Here is a 20,379-nt window from a genome sequence, read left to right as displayed (position 1 = left end):
CCCACCATGTGTCTGATGAGCCAGCCTCAGGGCTCCCTCACTTCGGGGGTGTCCTGACAATGACCAGATGCCACAGGCCACCTAGGTCTCAGCTGGCTGGTGGCACTGGGGTCAGGGTGGTGAGTGTCCTTGGCCTGCACTGGCCCTGTGACCTTGGTCACTTGAGAGTGATGTTAGGGACCGGCCTGCCACTGTGTGGTGTCACTGCCATCCCCTCCCTAAGCCTTTTCCCTGACTCCTTCCTGCTCCTCCGCTCCGTGAGGTGCCCCCGTGACTTCTCACTGTGGCCGGAGCCAGGCCTGTGGCAGCTGGTCCTGGCGCTGTGTCCCTTGGGCCCACGAGAGGCCCTCCACCCCCACCTTCTGTCAGCTCCCAGTGCTGTGTCCCGTCCCAACTTGCTTCCCTCCTTCAGCTGGAAGCACCGTTCTGGTCTTGAGAGCAGGGGGACACCCCGGGGCTGAGGTGGCTGGAGGTGGGGTGGGGATCTCAGCCCTGCCTGGGACCTGCTCCCCAGTGCTGAGTGAACACGCACCCTTCCACCCCCGAGTCAGTGTTCTGCTCATTGGGGGCTCCGTAAACATATTGATGGGAAAGGGGAAATGTGTGAGTGTGTTCCCCAGCTTTGCTTCTTCCTGCACTGTAACTAATGCTGACTTCTGTGGTGTTTTTGTCGACTTAGAGTTGATGGTGATGCCACCTGGCAAAGCCTAAATGCGGGGGCTACAGTCCATCCCTCTCTCTCAGTGAGGAGTCTGAGAGCCGGGCGCAGCCCCCGGGAGGCTCTGGGCTAGGGCAGCACTTGGGGGTCTTCTGAGCAGCTCAGCTTGAGCTCAGCTTGAGCTCTGCGTTTGTGTGTGTTCTCCCGGTTTTGACAGCAGACCATGTTTCTCCTTAAACCCTGCACGCAGAATAGTGACCTCCCTGGGCAGCCCCATCAGGACATCTATCCCTGTTCAGGATAGACTGTTTCACAAGGACTCGGTGAAAACCATGAATCATATTCTGGGAGGAGTTCAGTGTATGTATTGGAAAGAAATGTCGACTTTTGAACGTGACTCTGTATTTTGTAAATTTGGATATTTTATGACATTTTTGATTAATGTGTTTATTAAACTGCAGTTATGATGGAAGCAGAAATTAGTGATCGTGACCACAGCAGGAATCACTTCGAAATGTAAAGACGGGAAATGACTCAAATCACTTTTGGGCTCATTCGAGGCCTCTTTGAACAGGGCCTCCTGGCTTTCAGCTCAAGTACCTGGTGGAGCCTGGGTTCCTGAAACCCGGAGAACAACGCTGGTTCACCCACTACCTGGCCGCCCAGACCCTACAGATCGACGTCTGGGATGGAGACTCCTTGCTCCTCGTGGGATCTGCAGCCGTCCAGATGAAGGTGGTGGCTCTGTGCAGGCCGAGCCCAGTTAGGGTGGGGTGTCCCTCCTGGGAGGGTTTGCTCGGTAGGTGGTCCTTGTCCAGTGCGGGACTGTGGTCTGACTGTTCACAAATTCTGTCCTTCCCCAAAGGCAAAGATTTTCACAAAGTCTCAGTTGTGTAATGCTAGGTTGTATTTTCTGTCATCAGTCAGCTCCTCCTACAAACCGACCACAGGTAAGGTCACCTTTGCCCCTCCACCCCCGCAGGACAGTGAGGATGCATGTTCCTGGTGAGCAGTGGCCTGGTCCACTGGGGGAGGGGGTTGGGGGCGGGGATGAAGGACCTGCTGGCGTGTGCAAAGGTCACCCGATGCCTGCTATGGTATAGCAGAATTGTGCTTTCTAATTGTAATTAGAATTAGAATCTAATTCTTTCTCTAACTGTACTTTCCATCTTCCTCGTATACTAAATCCTAAATCCATGTGTTAATTAAAGATTCTTCCCTGGGGTTTCTCCCCGGAGGGTCAGCGTAGTTGCACGGCAGCTCCTGGGCTTGGGACTCGGGACACGACGTCTCGGCTGTGGGGTGGAGGTGGGAGAGGGCACAGCACCACAGCCCCAGCTCCTGCATCTCTGAGAGTCACCCGCTCCCCTGGACGCCCATTAGTGGACTTCCTTCTGGATTCCAGCCTCGGGCGCCCCTCGGTCCCCCGCTCCCCCCGAGCCTTGCCCCTGCAGCCGTCAGTGTGGTCACTGAGACTTGCGACCCAGCCCCATCGCTGCTCGCTCCTTGGCACCCCTCACCATGATGAGCTCACGGCTCCTGTTCCGTGGTGTGCCTGGCTGTGTGCGCAGCTCCCCTGAATCCATGCCCCTCTTCCTCTGGGGGCTGCCTGTTCCCCCTCTTCCCTCTGAGGGCTCACCTGGGCTGTGCCATATTTCCTCCACCTGACTCAGGTGTCCATCCCTGAGGGCTGATGCCCCCAGGGGACTGGGAGGAGCAAGGACAGAGGTCACCCATGGTGAGCACTCAGCAGATGTGGGCTGATGTTGTCATTCCTCACCCTGGTCCCTCGGACCTTCTTGGGTCACGGTGCCCACGGGATCGTCGTGGTCACTGCTTGTCTGTCTGTGATGCTGGCTGGTGACATCGTGGTGGGTGGGAATGGGACAGTCAGTCTTCATCTCCGGCACAGTCATGACCCCTAGTGGGCATGGCGCTGCGTAGATTGAGCAAGTGGAGGGGGCACCGAGGGAGTGGGAGGGAACAGAGGGGTGGGGAGTGGAGGGCATGGAGGGAGGAGGGAGGAGGGGATGGAGGAGGGAGAGGCACTGGAGAGGCAGAGAGGAGCCTCTGTGAACTGGGAACGGTCACGGCTCCTGCCTCATCCCCAGCTGAGCCCTGTGTCCCTGTGTTTTATCACCTGGAGATGAAGTTATTTTATCTTGTCCTCATGCTCTTGTGATCATTGACCCTTGGATAAATTAAAATTAAATTTTACTTTTTAAAAATAAAGTCTTTAAAATTTATAGAGAACAGATGGGAAATTTAGATGAGAAGAGCGAATCCCCGGTGACTGCAGGTGCTGAGCTAGTTAGGTGCCTTTGGTATATGGATTTTCTGGAAGGTGTGCACCGTGGCTCGGCTCCCCTGCTCGTGTTGTTGGCTGTGAGGGATTTTTGCTCGTTGCCCTGTGAGCGACGTTGCAGTGAGCTTCTTGAGGTACGGTGTGCCCTACCTTCGGCTCTTGTCCCGCGAATACGACAGCGTTGTTAGGGCGATAGTGACAGTGGCTGATCGTCCCACGCTCGCGCTGTGCTATCCCCATGTCCGGCTGGGAAACTGAGGCCTGAGTTGCGCTGACAGTGGCCGAGCCAGGCATTTAGCCCAGTTCTGATTTGGAAGCTTGTGCTCTTTACTGTTACGCTCTGCTGCTCTCCCCAGACGAGAACTTGCTGGAAGTGTGTTTCTGACTCAGAGCTGTGCTCACGTGGCAGCCCGGCACGCAGTGGACCTCGGCTACCCAGTGACCCTGCTCCCGCCCGCCACCTGTCTTCTAGCTATACTGAAGCCCGATGCTGCAGGCCCCAGGTGTGGGGGTCTGTACCCTGCCCCCAGCCTTCCCTGCCTGGCTCCTACCTCCTTGAAGCTCACTTACTGGAGATGGGGTCTGCTCAGCGTCCCCAGCCTTGTTCTATTGCTCGTTTCCCATTGTTCTCTCCACAGAAGGGGTTTCAGGACGGTGGCTGCCAGGCCTGTTTGTGCACCTGTGGTATTCACTCAGTGGGTGAATTGGGGTGCACTTTATTAAAGAATTTGCGGGAAAGACCTGGTATCAAGTATGTAGGTTTTCAGAAGAAGATGGGCTCTGCCTCAGCCAGCCTCTGACTGGTGCCTTTCTCCCCTGCAGCAGCTCCTCCGCCAAGGTCGGCCGGCTGTGCAGGTCCTGCATGAGCTTGAGGTCGTGGCGACCGAATATGAACAGGATGTGGTGGTGAGTGCAGATGTGACCCGGTTTGGCTGTGTCAAGCCCATTGGTGTCTACACGGTGGTGAAAGGCTGGCTGCATCTGACGCTGGCCAATGTGGGTAAGAGTCCCTGGTGGCTTTGGCCTCACACCGTCTCTTGGGTGGCCACTCATTTTCCCTGTTGCTGCATGAGCTCCCTCAGGGCAGTGGTCCTGTTGTGGGCATCATCTAATCAACAGGAATTCAGAAAAACTCTTACTGTTTGACCACTGAGTCTGTCCTCAACCACTGGGCATCTGTCTTTAACCACGAGTGTCTGTCCTTGACCACTGGGCATCTGTCCTTGACCACGAGCATCTGTCCTTGACCACTGGGCATCTGTCCTTGACCACGAGCATCTGTCCTTGACCACTGGGCATCTGTCCTTGACCACGAGCATCTGTCCTTGACCCCTGAGCCTGTCCTGGCACCAGATGTTTGGTGTCCTGATTTCTCATCAGGATTTGGGATCATTAGTCATCTCAGGCTTGCCCACATTTTATTTCTTGGTGCTGTCTACGGGGCATCTCCATGACAATCTTCAGATAAAATGATTGGTTCCAGGAGAGATTTTCATCTGGAATATCAGTCCACAGAACTACTTCATCACAGGAGAGGAAAGAGAAATGTTCCTCAACTTCCACGCAGCTTGGGGATAAGAGAACAGAGAAGTGCACTTCTTTACAGCCTAGCACCCTGACCTTACATCTAATGGTGTCCAAGCGTTGCTTCTCAGACACACTGAGCTCAGTCCTGGTGCGCCTTCATTCACGTGCTGGTGGCAGGGCATTGGGCTGGCTGTGGCTACAGTGGACTTGCCTGGACATTCTGGAGGCTCCCCTGAGGCCCTGACCGGCAGGGGACATGGGGCTGGCATGCCTGCCTGTGCTCCCCACAGGGCAGGGGACCAGAGTGAGCCCCTGTGGGGCCAGGGGATATGCCCACTCAGTCTCCCTTGAGGGGACTATGGAAAGATTGGGGTTTTTCGGGGTGAAATGGAAAGGACAAAATCAAGCTGTTTGAGGTTTCTGGAGCTGTGTCTGTCTAGATGAGACTCAAACCTCTCACGTTTTATGGGGGAATTTTCCGTTCCTCAAAGCCCAGGCTGACTTTAAAGCTTGGAGCCCCATGTGGGCCACATGTGCCTGGGCAGGCAGCATGGAGGTGGGCGGGCTGGGGCTGCTGCAGCCGGAGGAGTGCGCATGGCTCATTAAGTCAGGGTGGAGGTTTCTGCCTGCTTGTTTACAGTGGTAGGATCCAAGGCAGCCTGGAGAACAGACAATATGGAAACAGCAAAACTCAGGTTCTGGAGAAAGAAATGAGCCGCATGTGAGAAGCAGACATCATTCAGAGGCTCCTATGAGTGACGGAGCTGCAGGAAGCGTTCTGTGTCTGAGATTGCATTGGTTATTTTTATATTTATTCACGGCCCACAAATGTGCAGTGACTCCGCATTTTAAATCTTATCTTCAGAAGAAAGATTAGCTCCATTATATGTTATCTTAAATTGCTGTTTCCATACTTTGCCTGCAAGAGAGCGATAGCGCATGGGAGAGAGTCAGAGACGCGTGCCCAAGAGGTGCAGACACGGAGGGCAACTAACAAAGGACAAATGTGCGCAGCACACTGGTCCATGCTGTGCTTTCCTCTGTCAGTTTTGCATTTTTTGGAAAAAAATAAGTGTTGTGGATTCATTTCTTTATGAAACTATTCTGCACCAAGTGGCAGGCAAGATGAGGCTGGGTGAGCTTCAGGGGACAGAAGCAGGGTCAGGCCAGCATCCCAGTGCCTGGATGGCGCTCCATGGCTCCGCATTCACAGGGCATGCAGTCTAGCGCGAGGCTGCGGACGAGGCGCCCTCTCCGCGCCCAGGGAGGGGTGGTGCTCGCACCCGTGGCCTCTCGGCTCAGACAGCCTCCATGATGGTCTCTGCAGCCTCGTCTGCAGTGTCTCTCAGTGATCTTTCGTCACGTGGGGGTCGCGAGAACCGTGCTTTCCCATTCCAGTGATCCTGGTGGTACAGTGTGACTGTGGTTCATCTGCAGCCCTTATGGGGGGGCCACCCAGGGGAGTGAGGGGCTGCCCCGACCCCCAGCTTCGTGCTCTCAGGGTTGAAGGAGAACCGGGTGGTGTGGACAGATGGCCTGGGTTTGGGGTCGGACATGGGGACGTGCTCTGCTCCTGCCATGGAATGAGGTAGTTGTAAACCGTGTCAGGAGTGCTGCCTATCGGGAGGGAGTTTCTGCACCCCTGGCAAATGTGCGGGTCCTCAGCTTAACCCAGGTCTCGCTGAAGGGAAAGAAAGCCCGCAGCAGCTGGAGATTGTGGACTGTGCCCTGAGGAGGTGAGCACCTTTGCTCCATCCGGTCCCTGAGTCAGTGCGTGTACATTCTACTGACGTAGTTTATTGTCCCAGCTTCCAAACAAACCGTTGCTCTGAGTGCAGATACCGCCAGAGGAAATGGCGACGCTCAGGGACGGCCCTGGTCTGTCCAGAGGCGACCGTGTGGTCCTGCTGGTCCCGCATGCCGAGGTGACAGTCGTGACTCCTGAGAGCCTGGCTCCAAGGCTGCTGGCCGCGTGCCCCCCGAGCTGTCTGCACCAGATCCTGACCTGCAGCCGTTTCCCTGGCTACTGTGCGTCCGTCCCAGTGGAGCGATCACCAAGCTGAACAGAGGCCGTGTGCATGTCAGCTGGACGCGGGGGAAGGCCTCCCTGCCTGTGCTTCAGGGAAGGCCACGGAGGGCTCCCATGTTCCCTCAGGTGTGGCACGAATCCGTTGTCCTGACAGGGAGCGGAGGTGGCTCGTGCCCACTGCCAGGTGACTGACGGAGCAGGCCCTCAGGGTGGGATGGAGAGCTTGCCAGACCGTCCGCCCTCACCGGGAAGAAACAGCGCTGAGAGCCGGGAGCCTGGACCGACTCTGAGCTTGGGGCAGGAAGTGGGTGCACCTGGGCTGGGTGGCGCTTCGTCCCCTCTCACATGGAGAGCAGGTGGTACCAGAGCAGTCAGGCCGGGACCTGGGCTCTGGCACCAGCTGGCTGTCCCCTCCCCGCTTGGCCAGGCTATCTGTCCCTGCCTGTCCGCTTGTTTGCTTGTCTATCCCCCTCGGGGCCTGGTGGCTTCCTGGGGACACGGCCGGTTCTTCCTTGTTGCGTTGGTCACCCAGCAGCGGCCACAGTGGCCTGGCGTGGTGATGCGAGGTTCACGAACGGGTGGATGAACAAGTGTGGAGCCTGTCTTGCTTCCAAATCTATTCCTCCTGGACTTGCGCTGACAAAGCAGGCCCTGAGGCGTGAGCAGCTGACCCCACCGAAGCGGTATTCACACCAGGTTCCATTCTTGGGGATGAGCCTTACGACGTTGTGACGCTGAACTGTGTTGGGGGTAAACTGACCCCAGGGAGATGAGAGGACTGTGTTTGCCAGAGGACTCAGCAGCCCCTCTGTCCGCAGGGGAAGAGCAGAGAAGCAGCTGCGCGTGGGTGGTGGGCAGATCCCGTGGAGAAGTGTTCTGTGCTTCCCAGCAGAGCAGAAACTGAGAACAGCTGGAACTCAAGATGCAGGGCCAGAGGGAGGGACGGGGGTGGCAAATGTGGTGTCTGCCCGGAGGTCTGAGCCTGAAGGTGGACGTGTGCACTGCGCATACAGAGCCGACGTCGGGGGAGGGACGGAGCTGCAGGAGGACCGGGCCTGGCACCGAAGTCCCCCCAGGAAAAGACCCCAGGTAGGATTGTCACTGCCTTAGTGGCCAGGCCGGTGAGGAACCCACTGCAGAGGAGGCAGGTCTGCGTCTGGCGTCTCATGGTGACATGGCGCACTCCCAGCAGGCAGAACCTGGGCTGTACCTCAGGCTTTGCAAGGCCTGGAGTGTGGTGCTGCGTCAGGGAAGGCTCTAGACAGTGAGTGCCACGCCTGTCCCGGCGAGCTGATCTCCCTGGCAGGGGGTGCAGAAGCTGGCCAGTACGCCAGCCTTGCCCGGGGCTGCTGGCTGAGCTGTGGACGCTCTGGGCAGCAGGGCAGATAACCAGGAGCGGCTCTTGTCGCAGGAAGCCTGGGGGGAAGGCCAGCCTGATGTGAGATTCTCAGAAAACAGAAGAGACGACCAGAGGAGTTTGAAAACGGTGAGAATGGAAGTCCCTGGGGGCAGGACTCTGCTCACCCTGGGACACTCTGCTGTGTCGCCGGCCGGTAAACCACGCTGAGTAAATCACTTCTTGATTTGGCCAGAGGTGGTTTCAGTCTGTCTGTTGTTTTTGAATCGAGCATTTTCCCCCACACCCAGACTGGGGCCTTAGTCCTCCCTAGTCGCCTGAGGGATGGTCTGCTGTCACACCCGTGTCTTTGGGGTCTGCAGGGGCGGCCCCCATTGGCAGCAGGGCAGAGACTACGTGACCTCCCTGGTGGGACAGGCATTCCCTTCCCAAACCAGTCGAGAGGGAGACGTTTCTGTCGGGCAGCTGGAGATGGAATGTCACCTTGGTTAGCACTGCTGAGGACCAGCTCACCGCTGCGGTCGGGGCCGTGGGCAGAGCTGAGCGAGGAAGCCCGCCTTCCTCCGCTGGCGCAGAGCGGAGGCCAGCAGAGAGGTTGGGAACGGGCACCCAGAGGGAGGGGTGCCTCTTCTAACAGCTCCCAGAAAGGTCGCCAGGATGCCCTGTGCCTGCGGGAGTTCCACACCATCCTGCCGGAATCGGGGAAGCCCACACAGTGCGAGTGTTTTGCGTCTGGAACTTGGGGGGTTCGTTTTGGAATCCGACTTCATCGGCTGTAGTCTGCCTCCCCTGAGGTGGGAGTCCCGTCTCGCAGAGGGGCCCTGGGCTCCGAGGGTAGGATGCCGTTCTCCCCTGGGCCTCGCACACGTTGGCCGTTCAGCCGGGGCAGGCTTGCTGTGTGCTCCGCCTCTGGGCTTGCGCCGGCCCTCTGAAGCTGCGTGCTGCTTCCCTCCAGGGCTTCTGTGGGAAAACAGCTCCAGAAGATTCTAGCTTGCCGAGGCTCTTTTACCTTCAAGTGTGTTTAAAGTCAGACGTTTGTGGACGTGCACGGAGGCCTCCCCTGAGTAGCGGGTGTGGGAATGCGTGAGCCGTCCCATGAAGTGGGGCTGCCAGGGCCGCTCCCAAGATCAGAAGTTAGAGTGTGAGCAAGCACCCTGAGCACCTGGAGCTTTAAGCCCCTGAGGGAGAGCAGACACGCCTATCGGCCGCCTCTCAACTGCCAAGCAGATTCAGAACCCTGGGTGCCGTTTTGGGGTGTTATCAGTCCAGGGGTGTGGACGGGCCCTTAGAAGCCCAGAACTCCCTATGGGGGATATTGATGTGGCTCATTGCACTCCTTTTGTGTTAATAACCTTCTGCTGGGATGTTTTTATTTTAGGTCACGTGTGTGAGCAGAGAGTGAGAAATTCCAGCTCATTGCCACCTTCCAGGTCCCGGGTCATCTCGAATGATGGAGCCAGCCACTTCGAGGGAGGCAGTCTCCTCACGCGCGGGGGTCTGAGATGTGAGTGGGGAGCAGCGGGGGCAAGTGGGTGGTGTGTGGGTGTGATTGGCGTGGGGAAAGGTGGAGTGAGAGATGGAAGGCTGCGTGTACGTCCGTGTGCACGCAGGCACACGTGTGATCTGGGGGCGGGAGCGGTGGCTGTCATGTCCAGCTCAGCGCCCTGCCTCGGTGGACCCTCAGGCCGTGCCGGGTCAGTGCGTGCGTCATACCTGGCATGCTCTAGAGTGGGCTCGGTGGAAGCCAGCTGGGCTGTTTCACAGGCAGATTATCATCCTACAAGTGGCATCTGTTTTTGGTTAGCTGCCCATCTGCAGGGGAGCAGGAAATGGAAGGAAAGGGTAGGATGAACAAAGACTGGTTTTTTAAAAACTGATTTGAAGTCCCCACTCTGGGAAAGTAAAGCAGTCATGGAGCTTGGGAAGTGAGTCCTGTGCTTGGGGAGAATGTTGTCCACAGCAGGGGGCGTCTGAAGTTTTCTGGCCCCTTAAATCACCCACAGACCTGGATGCAAAGTAGTTGTTTGTGGGATGAAAAGCAGGTTGTGCCCTTTGGGTGGTGTTCCCCCATGTTGCTGGCCATCTGGCATAGATCCACAGCTGCCCTGAGCTTCCTGTGTTGACGGTCCTCAGGTACTATTGTCCTTGAGCCTGTGCCCGGGGAGGGAGGCCCCGCACTGTGGCTGGTGAGAGCCGCGAGGCCTCCGGGACCCCACGTTCCCTAAAACTCCAGCCCAGATTTTGTGGGGCTCGAATGTTCTCCCGGGAGAGGGACCCGGGGTTCTGATGCTCAGATGGGTCCAAGGTCCATGATCCCGGCAGGCTGAGAGTCTGTTCTCCCGTTCAGTGTTGAAGAAACCAAGGCAGTGGAGGTCAGGTGACTTGGCCAGTTGTGTGGTAAAGGGTGGTGAGCTTGGGTGAGAATCTGGAATTCCCACTTTGGGGCCAGTGGGTGGTCCAAGAACAGGTTTTGGGGGTATCTGTGAAAGCCTGCACCTTGGGGCCCAGCAGGTCAGGCACTCTGCCAGGCCATGCAGGGAGCTGTAACTCTTGAGGGTTTGTTGAGTGAATGGAGAGTCTCTGGAGTCATTGGTCCCCCTCTCCCTGTTTGATCAAAGACAGAGGATGGGGAGTTCCATCAGAGAGCCTGTCTTCCTCACTGGGCAAGGCTCGGCAAGTAGGAAGTTGTGCAGAGTTTTAGAAAGTGCTTCCAGGCTCTGAGCAGTGCTGGGATTTCATTTCTGGTTTCTTTGGAACTGGGTGATGCAGTCTGACAGGTGAGCTCATTGGTTAACCCTCAGCCTTGCTTGTCTCCTTCCCCGCGGGCCACTCAAACCCGACCGCGGTGGGGTGGCCCACCCACTATGCCTGCACCTGAGATGTGAAAAATTATTTTGGGGTGGCATTTTACCTGTCTAAACCGACTCATGGCATCTGCAAAGCAATTGAACAGCTTTAAAATGGTGGTGAGGAACCTGGAAATAGCTCTTGTTACTGGCGATGGAGGAAGAGGTGGGTGAGTCAGGGGAAGGATTGCTTTTACCACCACGTGGAACGTTGCAGTCGGAGGCTGGAGATGGGGTGATGGTGTGGGACCCGGCCAGCAGGTTCAGCAGGGCGCTCATTACCCATGGATGCCGCGGGTGCGTGAGGCTCAGGAAGGGCCCAGTCCTCAGTTGGGGGTGCTCCCTCTCTTCTGCCTGCCTGTGCCAGCTTGAGTGCTGGTCCGGGAATCTCGATGTCAGCTTGTGACCTGATGTGTGCCGTGTGTGGCTTTGTCACCTGAAGAAAATGCGGCTCCTCTGCCGGCTTCAGCTTCTGTTTGTCTGCTCACATGGCTTCTGTGTATGTCCAGGGTTTGAGCAGAGTCTCCCAGAGGAGTCAGTTCCTTGGGGGCCAGGCTGTCTAGAGGCAGCTGGGTGTAGTCTGGGGTATGATGAGGTCGGGAGCCAGGCCTGGTCTGAGGCCCCCCCGAACCCGAGCCTGGGCTTCAGGCCAAGTGGGCAGCTGATTAGAGCCCCTGATTCCTGATCTGAGCACACAGGGTGGGTCTGAGGACCTGGTGGGGCAGTGTCCTGAGAGCTCAGAGTGGTCCCCGAGTCAGGAGGCTCTCGCTGGTGGGGCTGCGTCCTGGATGAGGGTGTCAGCAGCCCTTGAGAATCCAGAGAGCATCAGCTTCTCGAACACTGACCTTTATTTTCCTCTGAAAAGTCCCCTAATGGTATATTAATTTGTCTCTAAGGACCAAGATCGGAATTCCTTTATTTGAAAGGCTGGTAAAGGGGGGATGCTGTGGAAACCAGCTTATAGGATTACACATCTTTATCAGCATCTCAGAAGGTACAGGAAAGGGCAAGGTGCCTGCTGAGCTCCCTCCCTGGGTGAGGTGGCTGGAAGCTTGTTGCCAGGTCTGCTTAAAGAACGTAAGTTCTACACTTTAACCTTTGGCTCCCTCTTTGAACCTTCCAGCAGTAAAAAATGTGGTCCAAGCACAGAAGCTGGCTGACGTGGACCGTGAGCTGGCCGCCATGCTGTTCACGCACACACAGCACAGGAGCAAGGGGCCCCAGGGCGCTGGCCACGAGGGGGACGCTGTCCGCAGGCGCAAGCTGGAGCGGATGAGGTCCGTGCGCCTTCAGGAGTCCGGAGGAGAGCTCAGCTACCGGGGCGCCAGCATGTTGGTGAGGGCTTCGTCCACCTCCCGCTGCCCCAGGGTGTCCCCGTGTGGGGGCCGCAGTCATTGTGAATGAAAGCGGCCTCTCTCTCCTCTTCTCCTGCGCGGCTCTCTCTCTCTCACCCTCCCAAATCCTACTTGTGGAATGGAGGGGAGACGGACCTCTCAGCCACCAAGGAGGTTTCCACGTCAGACTTACCTGGAGAGTTTTTATAAAAGCTGATTCTTGGAACCCAAGAATCAGGTAAGTCTGGAGAGTTTTTATAAAAGCTGATTCTCGGGTTCCACCCCTGGAGATCCTGTGTCCAGTTGGGCCTCGCACGTGCGTGTCTATAACCTGGGCTGTTAAGAAAGCTCTAGAGGGGATTCTGAGGGGCCCCCAGGTTTGGGGTCAGAGCTGTGAATGGGTCATCAGTGCAAATCAAGTAATTCATTCCGACCAGAAAAATTCCCATTTTTGTCTAAAAATCTAGAGAAGACCCTACCATGTTTTGCATCATAGACCTAGGAGGAGACAGTGGTTGTACCTGATGGGTTTATGGAATCAAGATGCCACAGCGGCCTTGAGGAAGATCTTTGAGGATCACCCTTTATATTAAGGCAGGCTGGTGTCCGAACAGACGTCCCTGCTCAGCCCTTCGTGCTCACAGCAGCTGGGGAAGGCTCCTGCCCTCAGGTGTGGGGTGTAGCGAGAGAGACGGAAACAGGCCAGTGAGCAAGACTGTTGAGTCTAATGGAGGAGGAGAGGTCCAGGAGAGGGCGTCCAGACTGAGCTTGGTGGGGCTGGGGTCCGGATGGGCCTCCTCCCCTATGGCAGCTGCTGAGGGTGGGGCGCCTGGACTGGTGGCCCGGCAGCACGTTGGCTGTGTCGGCTGCCCCCTGGGCTCACCAGCAGCCGTGCCTCCTCGTTGGGTGGCGGGCCCGGCGCGCGGCAGGTCCTCAGTCAGGTGCCGCCAGTGCTGGTGCTTGTGTCCGCTTCTTACCGGGGTGTTGCCGGGTTTCCTCCTGTTTGATGTGTCCTGGTACAGTTTCCACAGCTCAGAGCCCTCATTCTGAATATAGCAGTGATTTTGGAATAATTGGATTTCTAAATACAAGAAAATGTTCCACTAAATTCTCATGATTTTCCTGGGTCAGCGGCCTGGAGAATTTAAGGTGAAAGTGACTTGTTTTATCAAGTAGGCAGCGGTTTCTCCCCCATCTGGAGTTCTCACAGCCTTCTTCAGAAAAACGGTTTGTGAATTCACGAAATCAGCGGGCCCTCTGATGAGAGCCGGAAGTGGAGCGGTGCTCAGGGCCGAGGAGCTAAGCCCCTGGCCAGTCCTTGGCGCTGGATGCGCTCATGCCGTCAGCTGGTCTCAGACCCCGGGGGCTGTGCATCGGGAGGCAGAGAGCAGCCAGGGATGCTGATGGTCTGGGAGCATCTCAGGAAAGTGGTGTAGCACAGAGTGGGGCCAGATGCCTGTGTTGGTGTCCCAGCTGTTGCTTGGGACAGTCCCAGCATCCTCATGAGGGTGGCTCAGCTTCTGTGGTGCCCGGGACAGTGGCCGGCCCCACCTTCTGCGGTTGGTCAGCGTCAGCTGCTGTGTGAAGGCGGAGCCCCAGCTGCAGGAAGACCATGAGCTGGGTACCTTCTCCATGGATCCCCCAGCCTGGGGAGAAGGGCTGGCAGGCTATCTCCTTGTGTGGGGGGGTCCTCTGAGGCTGCAGTCTGTGTGGCAGCGGGGTCCCCAGGGCCCTTGGCCTGGACTCAGACCAGCCATTTCGTGTTTGAGCAGATGCCCCAGCACTCCAAGCCTGGTACTGACCAGGCAGGCCTGGGGCGGTCAGGCCCCTGGGACCAGCCCCCCACCCCTGCCCTCTGCCCACCCCCTGCAGCCCCCAGATTGTCCCTCACAGTAGCAGTTTAGTGGCACTAACGCTGCTTCATGTAGTCATCCCATGCCGAGTGCCACAGAAGAGAGAGCTTTATTTCCAGAAATCCCAGTAAAAGGCTCGCCAGCCTCGTGCTCTGGTTGGGTGCCATGCCCATCCTTGACCTGGTCCCTGAGCTCTGCTGCCTGTGGGGACCCAAGGGCTCCAATAAGTGTCCTTACCCTTTGCCTGCCTGACTTTTGAATCGATTGAGAAATCAGACAGGAGTAAGGCAGAGAGAGACCCAAGTGTCACCGCTGTTACCGATGACTCTAGTGATCAGTAAAGCAGACCCTGGGAGCTTGGGTCCTGTCTGCAGTCAAGGTGCTTGTGACACTGAGTGTGGAGCTAATGCTGGACCCGAGCCGCCTGGGTGAGGCCGTACGGCTACAGGCCACTAACCCCGCCGCTGGTGAGGAGCAGTGTGAGCACCTGATGCGGTGTCCACTCCAGTCGATCCCAAAAGGAAGAGTTGAGGGAGGGCAGGGCTATGCCTGCCTGGTTCATATTCCAGAACTTTCTGTCAGAGAAGTCGCCCCACGTCCTGTGGGGTGGAGGGAGGCCAGGGGTGCCAGGCTTCCTGACAGCTTCCTCCATGGTACGGAAGGACACAGGACAGGCAAGGAGTTTCCCTCCTCACAAGCCCCAGGGTCATGTTGACTCTACCGGTGGCTGTTCACCATCTGGTCTACAGTAAGCTGGGGAGTGAGTGTCGCTGTGCTCTGCCCCCAGCCTCTCCCCTAGAGCCTGGTGTGGATCGTCCAGTGGTGGGCAGTCCAGATTTTGTCCCTGCAGCTTGGGAGTGGGTCAGAGTCATGGACTGTCTCAGTTCAAGCTTGAAAAGCCCCTCTGTGTTCTATTTCTCAGCCTAAATTATGTCTGGCCATCCCGCACTCCATTAAGAAGCTCTAATCATCTGTGTTTGTGTGGGGAGGCCTCAAATATGAGCATGACCACCCTCTTATTTTCAAATCCCCAGGGAGAAATTAAAGGCTCAGCTTCAATCCCCATGCGAGGGGAAGGCCAAAGTTTTGGATGTTGGAAAGTCAATATCCAAAGTAATTTAAGTCAGAAACCAAATTTGGTCCTTACTTCTTGAGTCGAAGTCCAAAGGCATTCAAACAGCCTCTGCCTTCTGATGTCTGGGCCGCCTCAGTGTTCAGAGGTTCTCAGCACGGGGCCTGGCTGGTCACAGCACGGAGTGGGGTGGGGTGCGGGGTCTCCTTCTGGGTGGACCTTACTCTTTAGTATAAGTCACACAGAAACATAAGCCAGTCTCCAGCCTCTAGAACACGTCATGTTGGCCAAGCCCAGTGAGTCAGGGCATCGAGGAAGGAGGTGGATGAAGGAGCCGTGGCTGAGCCCCACTAAGGCAGTGTGCCACTTCTATGACCTCTGGCTAGGCTCAGGTCCGCCAAGGCCCCTGCTCGAAGACGGGGCTCCTGTTGCTACACTGGGGACCTGGCCAGTGAGCCCATCCCCAGTCTTAGTAGCTTTGAGGCCATTTTATCCTCTTTTGTTAGAAACCTTTGCTTCTAATTCCCCACTGTGCCCAGATGCCAGCCTCGAGGCCATGGGGAGAGTTGGCCTCGTGGGCAGTTGAAGTCTCTTGGGAGCATGCAGGGCAGACCCTGCCTCCTACAGGGGAGACTGCCGCGGGGTAGAGAGAAGCCAGGAGTGCCATGTAGACCCATTCTCTGTCCTCTGGACCTGGGGGTGGGCCAGTCCCATCTAACCCAGGTGGCTGAGGAAGGGGGTGGTGTGATTCCAGAAGAAATTTGGTATTCAGGGTGGGAGTGGGGGAGGTGGCGGACCGGCCCTTGAGAAGGAGAGCAAGCCCTGGTTTGGCACCTGTGTCCCCCAGGCTCAGCAGAGCATCCGTGCACAACACGCACGTGACCTGCAGGTCATTGCTGCCTATCGGGAGCGCACGAAGGTAGAGAGCATCACGAGCGCACTGAGCCTGGCCATCACCACCAAGCACACGATCCACGTCACACTGGGCACTGCCGAGTTCTTCGAATTTGCCCTCAGGAACCCCCACAACGTGCAGCACACAGTGACCATCGAGGTGGACAATCCCGAGCTCAGGTGGGAGTGAGCGGCAGGCCTGCTGGGGTCAGCTGGGGTGGCTCTGGGTTCTCCCTGAAATGAAAGCCAAGCTGCTCTTGATGTTCGAGGGCCCCGCTGATCCTGGCTTTCGCCCACGGTCCTGGGTTCCAACTCTCAGTGGGTGGGCAGGGGACTCGCCAGGAAGAGCATTTTTGCCTCAGAGCCCTGTGTCTCCTCCCCTGCCTTCTAGCGTCATCCAGCACGGTCTCTGAGCCCGTGTCTCCCCTGCCTTCTAGCGTCATCCAGCTCGGTCTCCGAGCCCGTGTCTCCCCTGCCTTCTAGCGTCATCCAGCTCGGTCTCTGAGCCCGTGTCTCCCCTGCCTTCTAGCGTCATCCAGCACGGTCTCTGAGCCCGTGTCTCCCCTGCCTTCTAGCATCATCCAGGACAGTCGGGAGTGGAGGTACTTCAAAGACACAGCCAAGCTGCACACGCCGGTGGAGGAGGATATGTTCCATCTGCGGGGCAGCCTTGCTCCTCAGATCTTCCTGCGCCCGCGGGAGACCGCCCACATCCCCTTCAGATACCAGACCTTCTCTGTGGGGCAGCCGGCCTTGGTGCAGGTGAGGAGGCCATTCTTCCAATGCCAGATGGGCTTGCAAGGCACATGGGAAAATCCCACTTGGCTAAATAATGGGGGGGCGTTTCTGTGTGTCCCTCCATGCTGCTCAGACCACTTAGCCTTGGGGTGGTCACCTGCTTTGCCAGCCCCTAGGTGAGCATGCACACAGTCCCCTCTGAGTGCTCTTTAATTCTTGGATATAGAACCTCTTCCTTACCTCGGAAGAGCTGATGGGTTGAAACTTTCCAGCATTTTGTGTTCTCTAGTTAATGCTGTCTGCCTACGTTCTGTAGTGTTTGCTTGTCTGCAGGAAATGCAGGCTTGGAGGTTTCCAGTGATGGATGTGAGTGGTACATGCCATGTGACTGGTGGGGTGGGGGTGGGGGGTGCAGGGCATGCGTTTTATCTTTCTTACTGAGCTTTTGGGGTCAGCTCTGTAGCATAGTGGTTCTCACTTAAATGGGCTCGAAGAGCTCTCAGAGGCTCACAGTATCCTGTGCAGACTCTTTGGATGCACTTTTGGGCAAGAGGTCGTAAGGACAGTGAAGACATCAGGCCTTTGGCTTCAGGCGGAGCCAGGTTGCACGTTGGGTGGGTCTTCACAGTTCCCGGCAGTCCCTGCTCCCTCTTCGGGGTAGTGAGGCTGGTTTGTGACAGTGGCCGTCCACACGATTATTATGAAAGCAGATGAGATGGTGCACGGGAGCCCTCGGTCCCAGGGGCAGCGGTTCCTACAGGGAGAAGTCCTGCAGCTAGAAGGGCTCTTCACCCTCCAACTCCCATCTTGTGACCTGCGGGTGCCGACTGGTTTCTTACAGGCCTCTGCTGAGCTGAGATCTGAGAAGGGCACAGACGCCGGGTGGCCCCAGAAGTCCAGTGCAATGCCCACTAAGCATGCCAAGGTAAGGGCAGGACACCTGCGATCCCAGACAGTCCCAGGGTCTTGCAGTGACAGCCAGGTGTCTTCTGAGCAGACCCGGTGAAATGTTCACGACTTCTGTTTTTACTCAGGCTGCTGGGGCCTGGCCCTCTGCCCTTCACTGAACCTCCTATGGTGGGGGGGGGGGGGAGCGGTGGTGGTGGAGCAGGGCCCGTGGAGGTGGACTCCTACTGTCCTGATGGAGCAGTGACTGCCTCCGGCGATGGTGGTACGGCCTCTGCGTGGGTGTCCGGCATGGAAGCCACTCCCTGGCCACTTGCACCTTGCAGCCCTTGGTGCTCTGGGTGCCTGCCCCACGCCCTGGAAGCACAGCTGTCCCAGCATGCGGCCACCACACACGAGGGTTAGACTGGCCCCCTGACCCTTGCCCACAGCATCCCCACGTCCTGTAGGATCAGTGTGGGGGCTGTGGGGTTACTTCTCAGAATGCTCATTACCACCTAGAGGGAAGACAGGTTTGCACACTCTAGCAGCCTGTCTGTAGGATGTCCTGAGGGGGAGCTCAGGACACTTGTTTTTAGGAATTTCTGAAGCTTTTTTTGGGCAGACAAATGCCTTTTTGAAGTAGTTTGAAAGTAAAAACAAAAGCAACAAGACTTTGCCCCACCCCTGCCCCGAGAACAGATTATTTCACTGAGTCCCAGATGAGAAGCCGACTCCCGATTGCAGGCCTGTGTTCCTGTCTCATTGTGGTGACTGCTTGTACCCTCGGCCCTGTCACCAGTGGAAACTGCTTTATTTTACTTAATGTGGAGGCACAGCTTTGCCTTGCTTAAGGAACGTCAGCTGTTTATGTAGGGCTATCGATGAAATCTGAGAGGCTAGTACATTTTCCGTACATGGATTTGGAGTTTGAAGGCAAATCCCAGAAATCTTTTGAGTTCACCGGTGATTAGCTCAGTCTGTGTCCCTAACAGATAAGGACTTTTAGCCTCGCCGTGTGCCACTGTCACTGCCCCCCGATCAGCCGCAGACCCTCTGAGTCGCCTAGTATCCATCCGGTGCTTACTTATCTTCTCACGTGTGGTTTGGGTGAGTCCGGGCTCACTGACTCCAGGGCCACGTGTCTTCTCTCCCCTCGGGTTCATTGCCCACACGCGTTTTCAGGGTGGGAAATGGGGAAATGCCACTTTTTTCATTCTTCCTGGACTTGTTAGCTGGGATTCTGCCATAAACAAGAATTTCCCCACCAGCAGTTTGGTTGCCCTGAAATACACTTTATACCAGAAAGTCAGGATAAGTGTTGGATTCTTTCATTTTATTTATCAGTGTTCAGAGTAATGAATTGCACCCTGGCAACCTCCAGAGGCGGTCAGTGTTTGGAGTCTCATTATGAACGCACAGGGGTATGTTTGCTGCTTCTCGTCTGTGGCAGGCATTGGGTGCTGAACTGCTGCTCTCTGCCACCGCCATCCCTTTCGAAGCACTGTTGTTTTTTTGTTTTAAAGATTTTATTTATTTATTTGACAGAGAGAAACAGAGAGAGAGGGAACACGAGCAGGGGGAGTGGGAGAGGGAGAAGCAGGCTTCCCGCGGAGCAGGGAGCGCGATGCGGGGCTCGATCCCAGGACCCCGGGATCATGACCTGAGCCGAAGGCAGACGCTCGACGACTGAGCCACCCAGGCGCCCCTTTCGAAGCACTGTTAACTAGGTTAACTGCTCACGTATTAAGCAGGTCACTGGAATGGTAAAACCAGAACTCCAAGTTTCTAGGAGGTAGACATGGCCAGAAGTGGCTGCCTGCCCCCCCTTGTGCTAGGGAACAGCGGGCTGAAGCTGGAAATACTAGAACTCAGTTTGTGCAGAGTGGGCAGTAAGCCTGAGACCCCGTCCAGAGGACGGTGCGCCCAGCATTGCTGGACAAGGATGGGTCTCCGGCTGAGGCTGACCAGAGGGTCCCCTCCATTTCAAGCCTGGCTGTCCTCCGTGCTTCCGGGAGCTGCCAGGGGAGCAGAACTATGGACTGTGGGGGCCAGAGCAGGGGAGGGCAAGGTCGGGTGGCTGGGGCAGAGACCCGGCCTGTAGCAGGTGCAGCAGCTGAATACACACGTGGTCTCCGTGTGGTGGTGCACTTGTGGCCAGAGTGTCGGCACAGATGATGGGGTGGCTGGTGTGCTTGCGGGAGCTTCTCTCCCAGCTGAGTGAGCGCACATGAGATGGGGAGGGCATTCAGGTCGAGCTCCAAACAGGCACGACCAAGTGCAGCATGGCATAAAGATCCGAAGATGGGAAAACAGCAAAGACAAGCCAGGACCGTGCCTACAGTCTGGAAGGGGGCGTGCTCGGGCGGGGCTGGCGGGCCCCCGGAGCTCAGCAGTGTGGGTGGTGGGTCCAGCCCGGCGGGGATTTGGGCTCGTGGTGGCCATCCTCTTACGAGTTATGACTTAAACAGAGTTTTACATATATAGCTTTTTATATATGTACATCTAAAAGATTTCACAATAAACATGTCTTCCCCATGTGGCAGGTTTGTCTGGAGGCCCGAGTTCTCCGTTGATGTGGGAAGGTTGCCTCGGCTGTTGGGCTGCGTGCCTGCCCTCATTCCGGGGCCTGGAGAACTCAGGACCAGACAGAGTTGGGGAATAAAGATACCTGTTTCTTTCTTTGTGTTTTTTTTAAAGATTTATTTATTTTTGAGAGAGAGAGGGAGAGAGAGTGCGCATGTGTGCTCAGGGGCTGGAGGGGCAGAGAGAGAGAATTTTAAGCAGACTCTCCGCTGAGTGTGGAGCCTGATGCCGGGCTCAGTCTCATGACCCTGAGCTGAAACCAAGAGTTGGATACTTAACTAACTGAGCCACCAGG

The 20,379-nt window shown here is 56.7% G+C and overlaps 1 protein-coding gene across 6 annotated transcripts in view; it reads left to right on the top strand.

The window, feature by feature from the left end:
• NPHP4 (nephrocystin 4) overlaps positions 1–20,379 on the top strand; it is a 110,057-nt gene that overhangs the window by 84,209 nt on the left and 5,469 nt on the right. For 4 of the 6 annotated variants that reach the window (XM_027605006.2, XM_027604998.2, XM_027605015.2 and 1 more), the window contains 7 exons: positions 1,233–1,393; positions 3,786–3,963; positions 9,255–9,380; positions 11,846–12,057; positions 15,829–16,055; positions 16,451–16,637; positions 17,455–17,538. In XM_027605006.2, coding sequence (XP_027460807.2) covers positions 1,233–1,393; positions 3,786–3,963; positions 9,255–9,380; positions 11,846–12,057; positions 15,829–16,055; positions 16,451–16,637; positions 17,455–17,538 — 1,175 coding nt within the window. The remainder of the gene's footprint in view (positions 1–1,232; positions 1,394–3,785; positions 3,964–9,254; positions 9,381–11,845; positions 12,058–15,828; positions 16,056–16,450; positions 16,638–17,454; positions 17,539–20,379) is intronic. The other 2 variants (XM_027605034.2, XM_027605024.2) reach the window with 2 other exon arrangements.

The sequence above is a fragment of the Zalophus californianus genome, chromosome 4 (assembly GCF_009762305.2).
Source record: "Zalophus californianus isolate mZalCal1 chromosome 4, mZalCal1.pri.v2, whole genome shotgun sequence".
Taxonomy (NCBI): Eukaryota; Metazoa; Chordata; class Mammalia; order Carnivora; family Otariidae; genus Zalophus; species Zalophus californianus.
The sequence above is the reverse complement of the archived record's forward strand: the minus strand, read 5'-3'. Positions and strand labels throughout refer to the sequence as shown.